Here is a 21,617-nt window from a genome sequence, read left to right as displayed (position 1 = left end):
AAGAACATACTACAGGACATTATAGTAAATGGTCAGCAGTATAAAACACTGAAGTGAATCGTAGATTATGCATTGACAATATATATATAATGAACTGTTACCTCAACTAAACAAACACCAAGCTATAAGCTAAAGTTAATTATTCATATATATATATATATATGTGTGTGTGTGTGTGTGTGTGTGTGTGGTGTTTTTGAAAATGTGAACAAAACATTAAATTTCCACTACCTTCTCTACTTCTTTGATATGAAGCTTGACCGGAATTCGTTACGGTTGGAGTCTGGATTTAATTTAAAAATAACGATGTTTAGGGTAATGCATGCATGTCTAGTTAAATTTTTTTAAAACAACTTGATAGAGATTAGTATTTCTCACATCTTTTTGAAGAACCCGGCGCCTTTTACTTCTTCTCAATTGTGATGTCTCAAACACTGAAAATAAAAATTCATAAGCATTAGTAATGCAATGCGGGATGAGAAATAAGCAGGGCATTATTATTATTTATGTTAACAAAATGTAATTAATAAAACAAATAACAAATGGTGTCATTACCAGTAATATCTTGAACACTATGTTCAGCACTCATAGAAATAGAAGTAGATGCATCTTCAATTGCACTATTATCACTAATCCTTTGCGTGCACCTTCGACTCCTCAAATTTGGCAAATTAGATTGAGTAGTTACAGAAACAGAAGGATGATTACCAATCTCCTTATTGCATAGAGACACATTTCTTTTGCGTTTCCTTTGTCGTAATGCCATATCTGAACATAAAATATCAATTATTAATATCAATCTTGTTATAGATGAACAGTTTTCTTGAAAAGACTACCCAAACACAGATACCACATGTGTTTGGGCAGAGATGCACATATTGAGTACATAATCTGTTATTATCAAACAATAAATGCTACCTACTTGTTCATGAGTTTGAGAGAACAGATTAATGAATTGTCTGGCAATATTGATGCTAAGCCAACATTGACAACCCAAGCTTTCATGAAATTGATCACATAAATAAAAACTGCAATTTGGTAACAAATAGCAACATAATCACTCCACTCCAATTAGTCCAATATGTCATTTTATACACACATAAGGAAACTGCTCACTGCTATAAATACATAACATTATATAGCAGAATTTTCATGCAGACCAACCACCAGAAAACCGAACACCAATTGTTATCGTTAAAATTTGCAAACTGAGTTTGATTTGAACTTAATCATTGGCTGCGAGGGAAATCAACCTAGCATATTACCTGAATTTCTCACCACAACCAATAAGTGTAGTTTGCCAATCAGTTAAATTACCCATTTTGATTGCTTCCCGTACTCCTCTTCCTTTTCTCTGAACTATCTACCTTCTTCCAATTATAGGAAACAAATGAAATTGCACTACCAACCTTATTAAACTGTGAAGGATTTGAAGCTGCTTTATTCTTGTGCTTCTTTCTTCTCTGTTTCTCTCAATGATAAATTTCAGTCCTTTGGGCAAATAGAGCTGAGGTGTGGCATCCCTAAACACGGTGGCAATGATGGTGTCCTTAGCAAACTACGCTGCACGAATTGCCCATTTGATTTGCTTCTTCTATTATCACTCTTCTCTCTATCTTGAACTTTCTTTGCAGCATTGTCTGATCTCCTGTCTCTCCCCCAAGCGGTTGTTCGGTGGAGAGATCGAAGAGCATAAGACACGCGGAAGACGAAAACACGGCGGCACATAAATCGTACAGGTGGGCTGTGCAATTCCTTAATACACAGAAGGGTAAAACCGTCAGCACACTGTTTCATTAGGGGGAGCACTGTTCATAAGGGGGGTTACCGTTCATAGGGGGTTACTGTTCATAAGGGTGTTAGAAGAGAGAACTAGGAAATGTAAGCCCGCGCGGTTTCTTGTCAAATTTATAGAGTCATAGTTTACGGAATATTGTATAGTAAGTGGAAATACCAAGTAGAATTTGGTATTTTAATTTGGTTACAAAATTGATTTCCTAAGCAAAGTTGTTTCGCTATACAAAATTGGTTAAGTGTCAACAAAAATAGCTACATCAGGTCCTTCGAGATGATTCTTCTATAGCTAATGTAGGTTGTGACCGGGTGTTACTGCAAATGATAACAGTGGAGGGTTAGTAGATATTTTACTACAAACCAATAGAGTTTCTAAGCGTAAATTCCAAGATACATAAGAGAATATTTCAATACTTGTAACTTAAAATGCAGATAAGGGCAACATATAAAATTTTTAAAAATTAAGTGTAAAGTTTCTAGGCAAAATAAGGGATCTCCTTTTAGAATTTCAAGAGTTAGTTCAAAGGAGATTACATGAAACCATAATTTTTCTATGAGATTGTAATGATATGACAGGGATGAAATAAGAGGACATACTTTGGTTATGTTTCACTTTGAGGCTGTTTCACTTTATTCCTGGTAGCCTTGGTATCAAGATTGTGTGCTATAAACAAAAACAAAAACAACTACAAATGGCTACCAGATATGCATAAGCCAAAGTGCCATAGCTATTTTGGGTTGAACTACATTGCTAATTGATCTGCATCTGGTTTTTCTGTATGCCAGAAACTTGAGAATCGTAAAATATACAGTAAATCATTTTGACATGCATGTTCATAGATTCTTCACAACGCCTATAAATTACATCAAGTTTTTTTTTTTTTATGTGAACATAGTCAAGCACCCCATCCTTTCTTGAGAAGATCGAGAAATGTTTTGCAATGACACAACTGAATCAAGCTAATGAATCTCATTCCTCATTACTCTGCCAAATTAAGCATTTCCAATGACACAACTAAATCTCATTTCTCACAACTATATATCTTTATTCAGTATGATTGACAGGTTCACAGAAAACATAAGGTAACACCTCTCATGTATATGGACCCATAAGAAGGCGGAAAAAGAAAATCTGTTCTTTATTATAAAATCCTATGCATATGAGCAATTAGCAAAGTCTATATGTAATGACCATCAAGAAGAGAACATATGTAATTAAGGTAAAATTAACCTCCAGCTTTAACCCACCACTTTTTTGTTTTGATTTTTGCCTAAGGAGTTACGATTGTGTGTGGCTTTGATCTGCTGCTGAATATGCGGCTACCTGCTTTGATTCATCTGACCTGCGGTTGTGGCTGCTAGAGTCATGGATTGATATTGAGGAGGCAATGGGGCTGCTTGCAATTTCAGATCTCTGACCATAAAAAACCCAGAAAGCTATGTCAGGTGAGCCTCAAGTTAACCCCTTCTGAATAGTGTTGCATTGCGTAATTAGTGATAATGACATACTCGAATGTGCAAATCAAAAAGAAAAAAATGGCAGCATACTTTTAATGAGAAATGGACTGTCCTAGTTCCCTAAATTGCTAATGTGATATAGTTCGATCAATTCGTAGTAAAGCTGTGTGTGTGTGTGTGTGTGTGTGTGTGTGTGTGTGTAATGTACAACTTTTTGCACACATACATCAAACATTTCTTACTCCACCAATCTATATTTGGTCTAAAGTTTCGACAGTGTTGGACCATAATTGCTGTGGTTCTAGAGTTCCCTTATTCCAAATCAATCCTTTCAATTAAAGTGACTTTTGACATCACTAAGTTTCGTTATCATCAACAATACGACCTTACCTTCATCATTTGCATATTTGAACTGCTATCTTGAGCTTACACTCGAAATAACTGTTGAATATATGAGAAATAACTATTGAACATGCTTGTCTTGCTATATATAACATCATTTACACCACAATAGCTGTAATCTAGAGAAACATACAAACAAATAAAACAGCAATGAAGCTGCAACTGAAAATCAATTTTATCCAGATATATGTCTGCATTAATATATCGAATATCATCCTTTACACTAAAGATCACAATTGATGATAGTACATATAGGATTAAAGTCAGCAAACTCCTTCCCGTTTTGCCAAAAAGCACATGCAAAGTTCATCAAATTAGTTTTTGATGGAATCTGAAGGTTACCTGGATATTAAGATGCACTGGAAGAAGGATAAGTAATTTCTCTATCGCACTCGACTTATGCCAAAACAGGGGGCAACTGTGCTTTAAAAAGATCAGTCCAGTAGTGTTCACAACCAAACTGAAAACAGCCAGAAAAAGATGAGCATGCTAGCAAATTTCCATCCAGAAAATACCAACTAAACAGTATAGTGTTTGGCATAAGTTTACTATAGTAAATTGTAACACCTGGATCCCTAGCAGAGTTTATTAAGTTCTTATACAAAGATAGATGATTATTGAAGAATTAAAAATATCTAGACAACGAGTTTTCAAAGGTCATGTAAAATATTTACTACAGTAGTGACTGATTTAATATTTTAATACCTAACATCATAATAAGATTAATGAAACTTCTCTATTGGTGAAAGGAGTTGTATGGATATTACACAAAAAGAGTCAGCAGACAAACATGATAATATGGAATTGTTTCCAGAGAAAGCAGTACTTCGATGCAGCTAAAAATAAAAGATTAGATTGAAGACCCAATGAATCATCTGAGAGCTTAATGGACAACAACAAAACAATTAGATTGAAGACTCAATGAATCATTTGAGAGCTTAATGGACAACAAAAGGTGCAATTAAAATGATGTCAAAGGAAAAATTAGAGCTCAGAAGAACTGAGCAAGCACAAAACAAAGACGACAACTTCCTAGATATCAAAAGGAAGCAGCCAAAAATAAATCTTTTCAAACATATTGGCAAGCTTAAATGAATCCTGAAGAGTGAACAACTATCACATTTCTAACCCTGGCCTTACAACTATACACCATTTCTGAATGTAAAGAGCAGTAAACAAAATTGAAATTAAATGTATGATTCAAAGCTAATGCTCGCAGTATAACTTTGGCCAACCGATGAACAAAAATGTACTTGAACACCGAGAAGAACAATATAGACTCCCTTTACAATTGATTTCTCTATCTTCTGAGAAAGGAAACATTCAGAAAGGGTGTATAGCAGTAAGGAAGCATGCAAACACAGGAAACCCAAAAACTCAAAAGGACTCAATGATCCCAAAAAGCATGCAAACACATAGTGATTGAGTAAGAGTGATAGAGAATCATTTGAACAAAAATTCCAACAAATCACAGTAAGCAAATGACAGAGAACCAAGCAAAAACATAAATCAGAATAATGATACACGCAGGAAACCAAACCCATAATTTTGTTTGAAATAAAGTCATTGAAATCATACGATCGGGACACATGAAAAACGGTAATCATCAACACCCAGAATTCAAAAAGAGTTTACCGTCACAATTCGATGGAGAAGATCGAGCAGCAAAAAAGCCATCCTCAAAAAGAGTTTACAGTCACAATCCGCCTTCTGTCAATGACATCCTCATCAATACTGATGCTTCTTAGCAGAAGGATACCCTTATGTATGGAGTGGCAGCTTTGGCTAGAAACTGGAAAGGTTCTTTGATTGCCGGTAAAACGGTAAAAATGCGCGCTCCTTCCCCTTTGGCAGCAGAAGCATTAGCAATTCGGGAAGCAATTCTTCTGGCAAACTCCTTCCCTCGTATGGATATCATTATCTCTTCAGATTCTCAAACTTTGATCAACTCCATCTCCCATAATCTCCCTGCCTCTGATTGGAAAGCTGCAACCATTATTTCTCAAGTCCGGTACCTCTCTTCAACCCGGCAGTTTAACTGGTCTTGGATCAGTAGAAAGGCTAATAAAGTAGCTCATCATGTTGCTTCATTAGTTAACAGTGGGAAGTATCCTTCCAACTGGGTTCGTCACCCTCCCTCCTCTTTACTTGAAATTTTGTTGTTTGATGGGCTTCCAGGTCCACCTCTAGTTTAGTTGGTTTGGTCCTGGCTCTTTGTTTGTTTCTGTCAAGGGTTCTTCTTCCCCTTGTTTTATTGAGTATTTCAAGTTGTCAAAAAAAAAAAAAGAGCAGCAAAAAAGCAAAACCAAACAATTTGGAAAAATTACCAAGAAATTGAATTAGTTTACCTTAGTATTGGATTGCCCGGACCAGTGATTTCCCCGAGTGCTTCATGTCCCCCTCTTCTTCTTCTCTTCTCTGGATGGGTGCAATCGTTCTATCACTTCTCTCTCTTCGTGGCAACAAAACAAACAACAGAGCAGATGGCCAGAAAGAGACAGCATAGCAATGAGGGCAATCGAGAAAAACTCTAAACAGGCAGGGGCAAAGTCGTCACCACACTGTTCATACGGGAATCACTGTTCATAAGGGGTAGGCGCTTTAGTATATTTAGAATTTGTTACAACTCTTTTCGCATGCGAGAATTTATCAGAAAAGGCGTGCTACCTAACTACACAATTCTAGTTTCTGAACATGCTATTTCTGTCATCTTCTCTTTGAAAGTCAATATATATGCCCGTAGAATTTTCTACCATGCGCGTACCCTGTGAGTACTATAGCTCCAAGGTTGACCAAAAGTAAGTTAAGAAAACCCTAGAAATAGAATAGATAAATGGCTTGGAACTCGATCGGTCTTTATTTTAGATTCTCCTGTGGAGACTTAAGACAAAGAATTAGCAGCAGCTAGTCGAAGTAGACACTTACAATTACACGCTTTAAAGCAATTATTTATGTGAAACAAAATTGGCAGCTTGACTGGATGATGGCGACCGTCGCCTAAAAAGAATGGAAGCACTAACTATGAGAATTAACCGTTATGCATATGCCTATAAATATCACCTCTACATCGTGATCATCATCAATGCTTAGCAACTCGAATCTTAGCTAAGCTAAAGCTACACAATCATGAAACTTCTTTACTGCATCTTCGTTTTCCTAATTCCTCTTCTTGCTGTACCAGCTTATGCAAGAGTTTTATCAGGTAAGGAATTACTCTGATACAGACCTGGAGGCCATAACTCGTATAAAGTTCAGAGGTTTTTTTTTTTTTTTTTTCAATTAGTATCAACAATTATTGATCGTTCAAACGTTGGTTCAGTTTGGTATATATGTGTTTACCGAGTCCTAGCCATTATCAACATGGTAAAACCGGTTTTGAACTACCATTAATTAATTACAAAGTTTAATTTTGATAAGTACTAAACCTAGTTGAACTTTACAAATTATTAATTTCACTGAAATTAATAATTATGAAATATGAAATTTTTTTTCTTTTGTCATAATTTCATATGATGTAATTTAATAATCATGATTTAGACATTGGATCAGAATTTTGTTGCAAATAATCAAATTCCTTAACAAAATTCAAAGTGTTAAGCAGTTTAAAGGGGTTTTGAATGAGTTAATTAAAAGAAACTCCTAGCTAGTACGTATATCATCAACTGATTCACACCTTTTCTTATTCCACATGCAGTGAGACCTGGAGACGAGTTGGCTGTGTTTATCACCATCTACAGTTATTATGGAGGGAAAACTCCAAGCCCGCCGCCATCCCCTTCCGTGTCTCCTTCACCCCACCATGCTACAGATGGCGCTACCGCCAACTCTTACTCGAATATGAGTCGAACCAATGACTCAGCAACTCCACAAACAAGCCAGAGCGATCAACGTATCTCAAGGAATACTGCCTCTCCACCACCAACACCAAAGCCATCACCAACACCGATACATAGGACTCGAGCTCCACCACCACCACCAAAGGCATCACCAACACCAACACAAAAGAATCGAGCTCCACCACCACCACCGAAGGGGTCAACAACACCAACGCAAAGGACTCGAGCTCCACCGCCACCGGCCAAGCCATCACCGTCACACGGACAGCTAGGAATATGGAGTAGTAGCACTGACACTAGCACGACTCCAACACCAACAGCACTGCAATCAGCGAACCAAATGATAGAAAAGTTTTCTGGAACTACTCGAGCTCCGCCGCCGCCGCCCAATTCAGCACCGCCACATGGACAACTAGGAAGTACTTTCCTCTGCAATAGGTTGCCATCTATGGTAACTGATTACGGCTGCAGAAAACCAAGACCATCATCATCTTAATTAACTGAAGATTTATATATCTGAAGAGGCAGGTCTAGGCTTGAGCTCTGTCGTTATCTAAAACTAAATAGTATTTCCTTTCATTTATCAAGCTACTTAAATGCACGTACGGTTTGCTAATTTAGAGTAATTTCGTAGTTGGTAGAGGTAGGAATGGTTACTGAAATGTAAAATACTTGCTTACAATAGAGCTACCTTAGCTTTGTAGTTGAAGCTCGACTCACGGATCGTTATCCTTACCTACAATAAGCGCTTCGATAATATGGGACACATAAAATAGAAATACTAAAGTTTTTATTTCCTTATGTTGACACAAATTTCTTTTTTTTTTTTTTTTTTTTTGAAAGGGACACAAATTTCTTTATGTAACAAATGGTCGATCGGCAGCATACTCAAACACAATCTAAAAGTTAAACTTTTTTTTTTTAATTTTTTCTTTATCGAGATCACACAGTATCTTCAAAGGCTTCTTAGGTCGAGAGACTAATCCAAGCACGGGAGGTCATGTCAAAATGCTTCTCTCCCCCCCGGCCCCTCGGCCACCAAGAATAGATTGAGATTTAAACTCCAATCAGCGTCGGCAGGATTCGAACCTGGGTGTGGGGATTCCACATGCACCTAGAGACTCTTACCAACTCGACCACCTGTGATGATTTGTGTAACGCCCCAAAAGGGTTGACGTCACAACGCCGCGAATCTTACGAAGCTTAAGTATTGACAAACAATACTCAAACCCCTTAAGATGTACACGACTTTCAAACTAGGATGAGAAAAGTAACAAAACAAACCAAGTGAGTATTGATGATCAACTAAGTTATTGGGCAGTTAACGAAACTTGATATTTGGAATAAACGTATCTCAACTCTTGGTGATAAAAATTACTACATAATCTCAAGTGAAATATGATGTTAAATAAACTCAAGATAGTTAAACTAAAAGACTTCAAAGAGATTTGAAATATGAGGCTTCACACTACAATTTGTGGACAAATTTCAAGCAATGGCAAGCAGCAAATAGGATTTATCCAACTGAAGTAACAAGCTCAGCAAGAGTAGATAGAAACTTAAAAATAGGAGATAGAAGGATACAAATCTGATTCACAAATTGGAGTTGAGAAACATTGCTTTTAATATATACATGGCTTAAAATAGTTTACCAAGAGTGATTCAATGGGTGACTAGTCTACATGTTTATACAAGACAAAAGAGAGCCTTCCAACAGATTAGCGTCAAGTTACGTTTAGCTTTCCAAGACAAAGTTTAAGGAGAATGAAGGGTCAAACACAGCAAAAGAAACATCAAGGTCTTAAACAACAAATATAGGCCCTAGAAGATAGAAGTTGACGAGCTCTAAAATGCCAGATGCCACCACTTCAGTTCTGCTCCCTTTCAACTTCATGCACAATACCTGAAATGAGTAGGGGTGAACATCACTTACGTTCATATGCTCAGTAGGAAGTAACGCTAGCTAGGTTTGAAAACAAACTGAAATTTGGTACGTACCAATAACGCTATCAAAACCACAACAGAAAACTAAAACTTGGGGCATGAATTTCTGGTAAAAAGATGCATGAAAGGTTACCCACTTTTCTAAAAACTGATGACCGATCTTAATGCCAACTACTTACTTGTTAAAGTAAATACACAAACAGCCAGCAAGAAGTAGTGATAGTGGCCGTTTACGCCATACGACCTAGGAGTGACGCCACACCTCAAAGGGTGTTAGACATCCTCTAGTCCGTATAGCCCCTCCAGAGGTTTAGGGGATTGAAACCCATGGTAGTCGCTTTGCTCCCTTCACTCTTAGGTCACCAATCAAAAAAATGCAATTTGTATGCCAAAAAAACATAGAAATCTTTTTAGGAAAAACTCTAACTAGTGAAGACCCCCTACCTGGAATCTTTGATGTATAACTCCCAGCAAGTACCAAAGGACCAATCTTCAGTCTACTTGAGCCCTTGATCTTATTATAAACATGTAAACCATCATCAATCTCAATATTCCTTCACCAACAATCATCATTTCAATGATTTCAATCACAACTCTCCAGATTTAAAGTAGACATGCAAAGATACTATTTCACAAAGTTTCATGTTATTCGCAGTTCAAATGAATGGTCAAACAAGAATCTGAAATGATAGGAACGCTGAATTCTGCAAAAATCGTGAAACAGTGCAGTAACTTCAAAATAGCATAAGTCTCTCATTTTAACTCTGTTTTTCACAAAACCAAGTTCAAAACGATCATTGAAAAGTCTATTTTAAGCTGTTAAAAACTAAGAGTAAAATAAGAATTATAGGGTTTTCGAAAATCAAAGCTTGGTTGTTGTCTTTGAGGCATACTATCAAACACATAGTGTGCATTATTTGAACCTTGATCTATTTCAATTCTACACATCCTAATGGACTTATCAAAGCTAAGGTTAGTCAAAAGTGTATTCCACAACAACCTTGAATAGATTTATGAACAGAAAGTTAACTAAAAGTATAGGTTCTCACCAAAAGAACTTATCTGATAGACATGTAATGTAAAGAGAAAATTAGCGGTTTGAAAGCTCAACCTCCAATTGTTTTGTCATGGTGCAATCAGTGATTCAGAAGAGGTTTACAAGACATGCAAAACAAGAAAAGACTTGGAGGTGAGAAAGTTGGGAAAGTTCAGAAGAACATTGGTCAAACTATGGCTTCATACCTTGTAACATGATGTGAAGCAAATTGCAGGAATAAGAGTGTGATTTGTTATCAGTTTGGATAAAAGCTAAGTGAGTAGACTTAAAACATTTCTGAGTTGAAGAGGAGAGTTGGAGTGAAAGGGGAAAAGAACAGAGCTTGGCTTTTGTCGTTTGAGTGTTTTGGTTGGGAAAGATGTCTAAGTGATGAATATATGAGGAGGATATAAGGAAAATGAAATGAGTTGACTGAAAATGAAATATAAAGATGGGGTATAGGCACCATGTCCCCCCTCCCCCCATGTATTTTGCAGTTTCATTAATCAAAGCTTAAGGGTAGCTGCACAGGCCCTTATTAAAAATAAAAAAATCATAGAACACATATACTGATCGTGCCTATTACTTTAAGCAAATTGTTTTGTTCATCATATCCCCTATTTTTCAATCAATCCCAGTAACATTAGACATTTAACAGACCAGATCCTTATATCTAAAATAGTAGCTACTTTCTCTATCTCAATGAATATGAGAAATTATTCACACAAAAAAAATGAATTTGAGAAATCTACCAGCAAATGACTAAAAAAGCATCCTGCAATGAGCCTAGAAAGTGATCAGATACCAAAATTGGGGAAAGAAAGAAACACCTAACCTAAGGATTTGAACCCAAATTCAGAATGATTGGCTGTGAAGCAAATACAACTCGCAGTTTATTGGATGAATAGGAAAATTCAAACCAGCGATTTGAGAGACATAAAGAACACCAAAACCAAAATTGAAACGCAATTCAGTATGACTAATCATACCGAAATTAAATTGGGTAATTGTCCCCAGAATTGAGAGCTCCATTGATCCCCAAATCATACTAACAATCCAATTCCAATTTTACCTCATACCCAATTCAGTTTCAAATCCAATTTTCAGTCATACCCAACTCTTAACTCTTCTTTTATTGACTAAAGGTTGATCCTTTTTCAATCGAGGTTTCAAATTCAAAGCACCCAATACACATTAGCTCACAAACCTCAAAACCCAGTTTGGATCAACGACGTGTCGTGCTTGTCTTCATCGGGATCGGAGGAGGACGGTGAGATTATCAACTTGTTGAGAAGGAGAAGAAATCAGAGAAGGACCTTTGGCTTCCAGGAAGTCGATGATGTCATCCTCATTGTCCTTCACCTTCCCCTTCTACCCTAGACGATCGTTCAGCACCACCTCAATCATGTTCAATTCTTCTTTGAATGTCCTTTTTGAGGGCCGGGTTAGGAGGAGCATGCATTTTGGGGCTTTTGATCAGCGTCTGGTATGTCGGATTTGGGATCTGCAGAAAGCAGGGTTGGAGTTGGGGATGGGATTTGGGTCGTTTGGGAGAGGATAAGAGATTGAACATGATTTTTTTTTTTGATACAGATTAAAGTAAGTTTTTTTTTTTTAATAAAAAAATTCTTTTTATTGTGAAGATATCTGTTTTGCCCTTTTTGTGGGCCATGTTGTCGGTGCAAGGACGATCATAATTTAAAAAGGTGAAATTTGAAACTTGGACTTCAGATTTCCATCACTCAGCTTGTGACGTCATGTTTGGAGTCAAATTTGAAACTTGGACTCGGGTGATGGAAATCTGAAGTGCAAGGACGATCATAATTTAAAAAAAAAAGGTCAGGGACCAAGCTGATGTTTGGCCCAAAGTTGGAGAGGGTAAACTGAATTTAATCCAAATGAAAATTTACCAGATCGTTCAATCAATTATAAGACTTAAAAGCCACTAAAAAAAGGTGTTAGATCTACAAGGATTCTCCCCAAAATGACCTTAGAAGCAAAAATCTCATAATTTGTATTTATATATCACTGAGATTTGTTTGTAACAAGCATTTACATAATTTCTTTTCTTTTGAAAAGTAGTTTTTACTTCAAGGAAAACTCATCAGCTAATGATTATGATAACTAAACAAAGTCGTTGTACAAGTACGTCCTTAATAGATTATGGTTATAATAATTGAACAAAGTTGTTGTTCAAGTATGTCGACCTTAACAGATTGTAGTTATGATAACTAACCAAAGTCATTGTTAAAGTAAACAAAGTCATCGTTCAAGTACCTTAACGAAGTCGTTACTCAAGTATGTTCTTTAACAACAAATCATATCCCAAATACCCTCACTCACCTCTTCTCCTCCCTATCCCCTTCAACTCTTCTAGCCTCGATCTCACCCACTTCACCCCTTCCTTCCACTCAAGATGGAAATGTTACTGGAATTGCTTCCTTCCTTGATTGGCTCCGCCTTAAACGTCAAGCTGATGCTCCCTCTTTACTTCAGCTGATCATCAGGTCAAAAAGTCAAAGTCCAGCTCCACCTCAACCACTCTTGCTGGGACTATACCTTTAGTTCATGCTCCTCCATGCCCCTTTGCAGAGGGATTTTTAGACCTAGTTACTGATGCTCCCCTTAGAAATCAGGGCATCTCTTCATCTGACCAACTTGCTAGACTGGGCTCATACTAGAGGCCGAGGAGGCCAGGGTCGAGGTCATAATCGTGTTCCCATTGAACCCTTTGTTATTCCTACACATCAAAGAGAAACCATTCTCAGGGATACCCTTTCTACCCATAAGGGCTTTTCGCATTGCAAGTGATATTGGCTGAAACTTACCAAGCCACCATCCCTCCATTAGATCTGAGTTCATACAAGGCCTTGCTTCCCCCGCCTTCACCTCTGTCTTCGACCTCAGTGCAGAACCGTTTTAATCCATACCTGGTTTGTACTCCTCTGTAAATCCTCCATGACCTGGTTATTCCAGATTTGTTCCCGACACATATGTTCGACCAACATGATCCTTCTACTCCTTCAACCTCAGGGACTGCAAACCTCGACCTAGATCAACCTTTTGATCATGGCACCGGTGGCTGGCCAGATGTAGCCACGGGGCCATCATGATACTATTATCCTGAAATTTTCAAGGCCTTGGGGGCAGCCTTAACTGGAAAAAACCTAAGGCGTTTGAAATAACGCCATAACCCCTCGATGCTTTTTCCTTGGAAACTCGGTAACAAGAGGTTGTTCTAAATTTTTGGAAGAAACAGATGCATTTTGACCATGTCTTTATGGTTAATCCGACAGCTAACAGCGACAGTGACCTGGCTTTCTTTTGGGACAACTCTGCCCATGTCACTAGCATTTCTAGTTCAGTTAATTTCATTAATACCACTATATCTTTTGTTTAGGAGTCGTTCTCTTGTAATCTCTCTTGGATGTATGGGGAACCCTATCTAAATCAGAAGAATGTCATCTGGCGTTTTTTGTACACTACTTTCCCTCCACATATTGCTCCTTGGTTGTGCTTGGGCGACTTTAATGAGATTCTTTGGCTCCATGAAAAATGGGGTGGCCTCCCTCAACCTCAGTGGAGAATTAAACTCTTTCAAGATTTTTTAAATCATTCACAATTGATGGACCTTCATTTTTAGGGACCTGAATTTACTTGGTTCTGTATTCAACAAGGGAAGGTGATGATTAAGAAAAGGTTGGACCGTGCTTTGGCTAACAATTCCTGGATTGCAAATAAACCACGGTCTCAAATCATTCACAATTGATGGACCTTCATTTTCAGGGATCTGAATTTACTTGGTTCTGTATTCAATAAGAGAAGGTGATGATTAAGAAAAGGTTGGACCTTGCTTTGGCCAACAATTCCTGGATTGCAAATAAACCATGGTCTCAAGTCTTCCATCTTCCTTTGTTGGGATTTGATCATCGGGCAATTTTAGTCGATATGGCTCCAGTTCAGATCAAGACTACTCCTTTTTCGCTTTGAACATCTATGGACCTATCACCCTGCAAGCTCTCAGATTGTGCAAGCAAATTAGAAGCCTATTCATCCTCCTTCGACATGCACTATTTGGGCAAAAAACTTACAGCGTTGCAATTCCTCCCTTGATACCTAGGCCAAAAGCACCTTCCCAAACTTTGGAAAACAGGTCAATTCAAGCCTCAATCGAATCCAATCTCTTTTGGAATCCAATCAGGAAGAAATTCAGGAGGAAATCACTGCTCCTCTAATCAGATTGCTTCACTTTGGTCATTTGAAGAAGTATATAGGAAGCAAAGGTCCCGAATCTGTTTGCTAGCTCATGGGGATCTCAATACTCATTTTTTTCCATCAAAGCACCTTATTGCTCAAAAGCCAGAACAAAATCTTTCGGTTAAATAATGGTCTAGGCCAATGGCTAACAACTGAGGCTTCTATTGTCCAGCATCTCAACAATTATTTTAGGGATATGTACACAGCCGTTATGATTGATCGTGTCCAAACAATTCTGGACTTTGTTGACCCTTGGTTACCCATGAGATGAATGCTACTCTTTTGGCTGACATTTCCTTAGAGGAGGTTCAAGCAGCATTTTTTGAATTAGGAGCCCTCAAAAGCCCCCGGTCTTGATGGCTTCTCAGGTTCTTTCTACCAGACCTATTGGGGCATTGTCAAGGAGGTTGTTTTCGTTGCGACATCCCAATCCCATGACTCAACCACCATACTTGAGCAATTCAACAACACTTTCATTGCTTTGATACCTAAAGTGGAAGCTCCCCAGTTAGCAACACATTTCCAGCCTATTGTTCTGTGCAATTTAGTTACAAGATTTTAACCAAAATCGTCTCTAACAGGTTAAGCCAATTTATGCCTGTGCTTATTTTAGAAAATTAGTCGGCCTCTATCTCAGATTGCTAAATTCAGAACAATATCCTGGTGGCACACGAGCTTTCCCATCATCTCAAGCTCTTGAAATTCGGTACGAAAGGGGAATTCGCAAGTAAATTTGACATGAATAAGGCGTACGACCGAGTTGATTGGAAGTTTTTGGAGATGGTTTTGCTTAAACTTGGGTTCCATCAAACCTGGGTTCGATTTGTTATGTCTTGTGTAACATCGGTATCAATGACCTTTCTGGTCAATGACTCTCCAGGTAGGAAATTTAAGCCTACAAGGGATCTATGACAAGGTGACCCACTCTCTCCCTTTCTCTTTCTGTTCATCAATGATGTGCTTTCTACAATGATAAGAAAGATATGTAGTGCAAACCTATTAGATGCTACCAAGCTTAACCCCGAGGGCCCTTTATTTAGCCATCTCTTTTTTGCTGATGATTCTATTTTTTCCCTTAGGGCTACCTTCTACAATTGTGAGGTTTTGTGTGACATAATCCATCACTATTGTTGTGCCTCGGGTCAATCCATCAACAACAATTGTTTTTCAGCCCCAAAACCCAACAAGAGATAGTGCATCTGATAAGTTTTGTTATGGACATAAAATCAGTCCCCAATCCAGGTCGTTATCTAGGTCCTCCTATTGTTTTAGGTACATCAAAACTCTCTGTTTTGGCTTATGTCAAAGAACATATCCTCCAGAAGATAACAGGTTGGACTAAGTCATCTCTTTCCCAAGTGGGTAAGGAGATATTGATGAAATCTATTGCAATGGTAGTTCCGGCGCATCCAATGACAGTTTTCAAGTTTCCAGCAAAGCTTTCAAATCAAATTAACTCGGCTTTGGCTTATTTTTGGTGGGGAAACTCCTCGTCCCCTGATATGCATTGGAAAAATTAGCCCTCTCTCGATATTTCAAAGTCATCTGGTGGCTTGGGGTTTCGAAGTTTAGCAGATTTCAATATTGCTCTTCTAGCAAAGCAAGGTTGGCGCATCCTTTCAAATCCAAATGCTTTGTGGGTAAGAGTACTCGAAAGCAGATATTTCCCTCGATCTACTTTTCTTGAGGCCACCTGTGGTTCTTCTCCTTCTTGGGCTTGGACTAGCCTTCTTGAAGGCCAGCAACTCCTATCAGTCGACAGTTTATGACAAGTTGGCTCGGGAACTCAATTTGACTTCTGGAAGGACACTTGGATCCCTAAATGGCTCATTGGTAATCTCCTTCAATACAGGCCCCAAGATTCTTCTATAATGAATGTTTCTCATGTCATTGATAGAACAACCAACTCTTGAAACTTGGATTCTATCTCTGCTCTCCTCCCTATGGGGGCCATCAATGCAATCCAAGCAACCACTTTTGGCTCCCTAGATGACCATGATAATCTTATTTGGACTCCCACTAATTCTGGAGTTTATTCTGTTAAGTCGGGGTACACTCTTCAACTTTTAGGTACAACCCAAAACCATGTTTCCCACTCGCATCAGTCCCATTATGTTACTGATGCTACATTAATTGTACATGTACTTTAAGTAACTTGGTAAAAAATCGTAAATAATTAGTTTTATTGAAAATGACTAAAACTTGATGTCATATGTACATGAGACCGAAATACTTGAATGTAATTTATATTATAGAGAAATACTTTTTGTAAATTGGTATAACGAAAATAAATATCGAATTTAGTAGTTATGATTAAATACCGAACATTTTGGTGGGTAATAGGTAGCTCTATTTTGAAACCAAAAGCTTTGATTATTAAGTTGGTAAGACGTATAACCAATTCGAACCGATCGAGTGATAGACCCAATCCTAATAGAAAATCTCTCGGATAAAATAGGATTGAATAAAAAAAAACTTTGTTAAAAAATGAAAAGTGTTTATTTAATTATTTTATATTTTTTTAGTCAAAAGCGAAAGTAAACATTTTGAAGAGAGGTCCATTTATATAATTAACCTATACAAAATGGATGAAGAGAGATATTAAGCAAAAGTGAAGGGGTGCATCGAAATTTTTTTTTTGTTTGGTTTGAAAAGAAAAGGAGAATAAAACAGTACTGCATTTTGCGGAACCACCGTAAACGAAATACGGAGAATGAAGCCGAAGAAGAGCAAGATGGGCGTGAGAGCCTCCTCAATCTCAGTATCAACATCAGAGGCACTGGTGGTCCACCTGACCATTGGCTTAGGATTAGCTCTCTGTTTCTCGGTTGCCCACAATGTCCATTTCATCAACCTCACCTCCCATCCTTCTCAGGTCCTCGGTTTGATCTGGGTACCTCACCTTCCTTGTCTCACTTCCCTGTTTCAATTTCAAACCTTGCTTTCATTTCTTGTCTAATCTGTGTTCTGGGTTTTCTGTTTTCATAGGCCTTTCAATGCCCAACAGTGATCCTTCTTTACAGCCGCTACCGGAAGGACCCGGAAAGATGCTCTGTAAGTTGTTATGTCTTTACTCCTTTTTTTTTTTGGGTTGCTGAGAAATTGATCATATTTAAGAGGAACAAGTCTTGTGTAAATTAATTGGAGTTTTCTTTTAAATGTTTTAATGGGATTTAACAGTACTGGAAAGCTGTAGGACGTGGCGTGCTGGGACTTCCTGCCGGTTAGTCCACATTTCAACTTCATCTTGTGCTCTGTTCTTTGCATCTGTGTATGTTGGTTTGCAATTTTAATGTGATTTATGTAAGAAATTCAAGGTATGCCATAAAAGGAAAATGTATCATGGCCTGTGAGTAGTGATATATAATCCTGCATTTTCATTCTATAATTGTTACATATGAAAGTGGTTACCGTGGTCTATGTATAATGGACGTGGGCTAATATGGAAAATATGCGTGGATAATGTTCTGTGTGTTGTTTTTGGTTTGCTGCTTGTGAGTTATGGCCTTTCCTGTTGAGCTTATACTGCCAAAAGTAATAGGCATATCTCTTTGTAAGATTTTTTTTTTGGGTAATACTTGGTAAGCAAGGTCACGGTTTATTGTCTTACACACTGTAGGGGCTGTGGTAAATGCATTAGGAGCAATTGCGTTGGGAGCACCTGTGGGCATCCAGTATGTGTACTATGAACTCAATAGGAAATGTTATTAACTAGCATAACTCTGACGGCAGATGTTGCAGTTGAGGTTGGAATTTCCCACTGGGTAAATTTAGCTGGTATTTGTGACTCCTTGAGGATAAACATGAATATTCAACCTCAACTGTAGTCCTGCTTTGGTAATTACGAAGGACCAGACATTGCCCTTGGAAATTGTCCATTTGATATTTGTCCTTAATATTCATTCTATTCATTTCATACATTGGTCATTGGATAAATTTGTTGTATTCAATAAGTTATAATTTTGTCGCATTTCTTTTCTTAACAGGTATCTGCCAAAGACCATTAACTGGTCTCTTATGATGTCACTGTTCACAGTAAGTGTCCTTTAGATTGGGTTTCATTCAAATTTTTTTTAGTTTCTTCTTTCAGAGTGCTTCTTATTATTTTCAACTTTCTTCAAGCATCATCCCACTGCCATTTATTATTGTTACTTTAGGGTACTTATTATTGCAAGTAGTGTATTATAGTTGGTATATGTTAATGAACTGCATATTTACTGAAAGAATCTTACTAGCTTATTTATTTTTTCTTATGCTCTTTTGCTCGTTCGGCAGATATCATTTAATTTTATTGTTTTCTTTTTCCCAACAGGCAACAGAACCATTAAATAATACTAATTTTCTAATGAATTGTTCTGTCCCTTGTGGTTATGATAAACTTTGATGCATTATTTAACTTAGTTTGTGTGTTTTGGCAGATTGTGCCTGCAGCTTCTGTTTTTGGTTCATCATGGACAGATTGGCAACGTATATTTGCATGTACAAAGCAAGTTTCTTACCATTCGTTGCTCTTCTTTCTCATGTTTTACCATGTTTGATGTGAAGAATTGATTTGCAATATAAAATGATTCCATCAATGGATGCGGTTGTTCTGAACTTCTATTCGCTTCTTGCTCATTTATGTACTTGCAGGCCAATTGATCCTGTAGATTTTATGATTTGTCTACCTGCACATGGAGTTGTTGTAGGAGCTTGGTTTGGGGCCTGGCCAGTACCACTTGATTGGGAAAGACCATGGCAGGTACTATCACCGTCCTCGTTTGTTTTTTCCCTAATTCTTCCTGGTTTGCTTCATGTGCAAGATTATCTGTAATGAATTTTCTTGTTCTGTGGTTTCATCTGTGATAACTTTTTTTTTAATGAATTGTGAAGTTTTTTTTTTCAGTTACCATAAATTTGAACCACTGAAATCTAATATGTACTCTTCTTATGTCAGAAAAGTTATTCTAAATTCACCTTGATTAGGTGACTACATTCACTGTTTATTGCAAACTGCCGTCTTTCTGCCACCTCTGCAAATATGGGGAAGTTTGAGGGCCAAAACTGTCTGCCTAACGAATGTTTATACATTTCTATTTGGTTGCCTTTTCCTGACTTCTTTTCTTTTACGCGTCCATGTCTCCAAGTTCTTTGGTCCTCCTCCTATTCTATCTGTGTTTTTCCTTCTTAATTCATGTGAACACTCTTACCAATCTTCTAAGACTGAAAATGTTGTTTTTGGGGTAGATGGGATTTGATGGAAGACAACATAATTTGCTACTGAAAGAAAGTTCGAATCTAAATTAGGTTGTAACCAGTTTAGCATGCATGCTCAATATTTAAGAACTTGTATTATTTTGTAGGAATGGCCTATTTGTGTAAGTTATGGAGCCATTGCTGGGTACTTGGTTTCTTTGGTGGCATCATTTGGATTTATACTGGTGCGGCAACATGTCAAAGGAGACTAAGAAGTGAGATGTTCATATTCTTTTGCTACAATCTATGCAGGAACTTTTGGGAAGTAATTTCATTTTCTTTTTCTAAAGAAAAATATTGATAGAATGATTGTTTTATTCTTTTGGCCCATTGGATGGGATCGAAACCATGACCTATCCGATTCCTAACCTTTTCCAATCTCTCCCCACCATCTAGGTTTAGTTCCAGGGGTTTGAAGCAATTCTGTTTGCACTCAAAGTTTTGTACAAGTGACATTACTGGAAGAAATGAAATGAAAGTGTCGACATTTTGATAAAACGTGACCTATAACTCATACATGTGCTCCTTTACCCTCATAATCTGTTTCCCTATTCATTCTGCATTGTGGATGGCTAATGGTTTCATTTTTTGGCAGAAGACTTGACTGATGTTTTGAATAAACAAAAACTAGGCTTCTGCAAGAAATGTGATGCTTTTCTTCAAGTTCAAGGAAAGGTCTTGCATAACAGAATTTGATTGATGGCTATAGGACGGGAAAATGAGTGATCATGAATAGAAGATGGCTTATGTAGAGTTGAGGAACTGAGACTTGAGAGCCAATGCCAATCTGTACATTAGAGATTAGCTGGACTATTAATTGAATTTGTGATATTTGATTGGCAAAATAATCCCACACAAGAGAACGTAACCCTTTACTTAGCACAAGAGACTTCTTTGAGTTTTTTCTCAGTCACATGGCATCTATTGCTTCCATGACAGCGCGTATGGCAGCAAAGCTCTCGTGGCAGGACGGTGTTGAGATTGGCATCTATAGCTTCCATGACAACGCATATGGCAGCAAAGCTCTCGTTGCATGACAGTGTTGAGATTGTGGATCCATAAGCAAAGCTGTCGTTGCATGACTGTTGAGATTGTGGATCTAGGCAATCTCCGAGGACAGGCAAGGACTTTGTTTCTCCCTAAACCATTCCATGGTCGGACGACTTAATACCTGCAAGTCATTCAACAAGGATTCCTTTTGTGGTGCTATTCATTAAATGTGGAGACTGAACCATTCAGATATGCAAGAGACCTTTTTATCTACCTTCACCAATGAGCGTGACCTTGCGCGCGCAAGCGAGGCGGGGCCATTGAGTTCCAGAGGGCGATGGTACTATCGAATGCATATGATGGATTGTCTCCAATTAGGGAAGTGTAGCTTGATTTTGTTTGGCTCCGGGTTCAAATCACTGATATTCCACCGGCGTATTTGAACTTGGCCACTATCCAACTGTTTGGTCAAACCATTAGGGATGTTTTAGTGCTGGACCAGTCTGGTCCTCGAAATAGAGTGGCTACTTTTTGAGTGGAATTGCCTATCCACAGTCCGGTGACCTTATCTCAGGGGTTAAGAATTTCGGCTTCTGAGTTCCAGACTAGTACTTTTCAGTATGAGCACCTACTCGGCCAATGTGGTACTTGTGCCAGACTTGACC

The 21,617-nt window shown here is 37.9% G+C and overlaps 2 protein-coding genes across 4 annotated transcripts; both read left to right on the top strand.

Annotated features, from left to right (window-relative positions):
• Window positions 1–6,724: 6,724 nt before the first annotated feature.
• On the top strand, window positions 6,725–8,291 carry LOC112189964 (leucine-rich repeat extensin-like protein 2). The gene is made up of 2 exons (XM_024329371.2): window positions 6,725–6,856; window positions 7,349–8,291. Exons 1-2 carry the CDS (start codon window positions 6,781–6,783, stop codon window positions 7,984–7,986), a joined length of 714 nt encoding a protein of 237 aa, XP_024185139.1. The 5' UTR covers window positions 6,725–6,780; the 3' UTR covers window positions 7,987–8,291.
• Window positions 8,292–17,346: 9,055 nt separating this feature from the next.
• Window positions 17,347–20,820, top strand: LOC112185594 (uncharacterized protein C1450.15). Of its 3 annotated transcripts, none has more exons than XM_040513689.1 (9): window positions 17,347–17,620; window positions 17,716–17,781; window positions 17,908–17,950; window positions 18,347–18,401; window positions 18,714–18,762; window positions 19,146–19,213; window positions 19,360–19,468; window positions 20,070–20,177; window positions 20,561–20,820. In XM_040513689.1, the coding sequence occupies exons 1-8, from the start codon at window positions 17,441–17,443 to the stop codon at window positions 20,172–20,174; spliced, it is 675 nt and encodes a 224-aa protein (XP_040369623.1). In that variant the 5' UTR covers window positions 17,347–17,440; the 3' UTR covers window positions 20,175–20,177; window positions 20,561–20,820. The 3 variants fall into 3 exon arrangements, with proteins under 3 accessions (XP_040369623.1, XP_040369622.1, XP_024179624.1); XM_040513688.1 differs by having other exon boundaries at window positions 20,558–20,820; XM_024323856.2 differs by lacking the exon at window positions 20,561–20,820 and having other exon boundaries at window positions 17,349–17,620; window positions 20,070–20,460.
• The last annotated feature ends 797 nt before the right edge of the window (window positions 20,821–21,617 follow it).

Source organism: Rosa chinensis, chromosome 2, assembly GCF_002994745.2.
Source record: "Rosa chinensis cultivar Old Blush chromosome 2, RchiOBHm-V2, whole genome shotgun sequence".
NCBI lineage: Eukaryota > Viridiplantae > Streptophyta > Magnoliopsida > Rosales > Rosaceae > Rosa > Rosa chinensis.
The sequence above is the reverse complement of the archived record's forward strand: the minus strand, read 5'-3'. Positions and strand labels throughout refer to the sequence as shown.

What these genes read in the sequence shown, in the direction of transcription:
- LOC112185594 (XM_040513689.1), top strand. Translation starts at nt 17,441, where the DNA reads ATGAAGCCGAAGAAGAGCAAGATGGGCGTGAGAGCCTCCTCAATCTCA. An exon ending in GGAGCACCTGTGGGCATCCA is followed by an intron (nt 18,402 to 18,713) that starts GTATGTGTACTA and finishes TTTTCTTAACAG; the next exon opens with GTATCTGCCAAAGACCATTA. An exon ending in TTATGATGTCACTGTTCACA is followed by an intron (nt 18,763 to 19,145) that starts GTAAGTGTCCTT and finishes GTGTTTTGGCAG; the next exon opens with ATTGTGCCTGCAGCTTCTGT.
- LOC112189964 (XM_024329371.2), top strand. Translation starts at nt 6,781, where the DNA reads ATGAAACTTCTTTACTGCATCTTCGTTTTCCTAATTCCTCTTCTTGCT. An exon ending in TTATGCAAGAGTTTTATCAG is followed by an intron (nt 6,857 to 7,348) that starts GTAAGGAATTAC and finishes TTCCACATGCAG; the next exon opens with TGAGACCTGGAGACGAGTTG.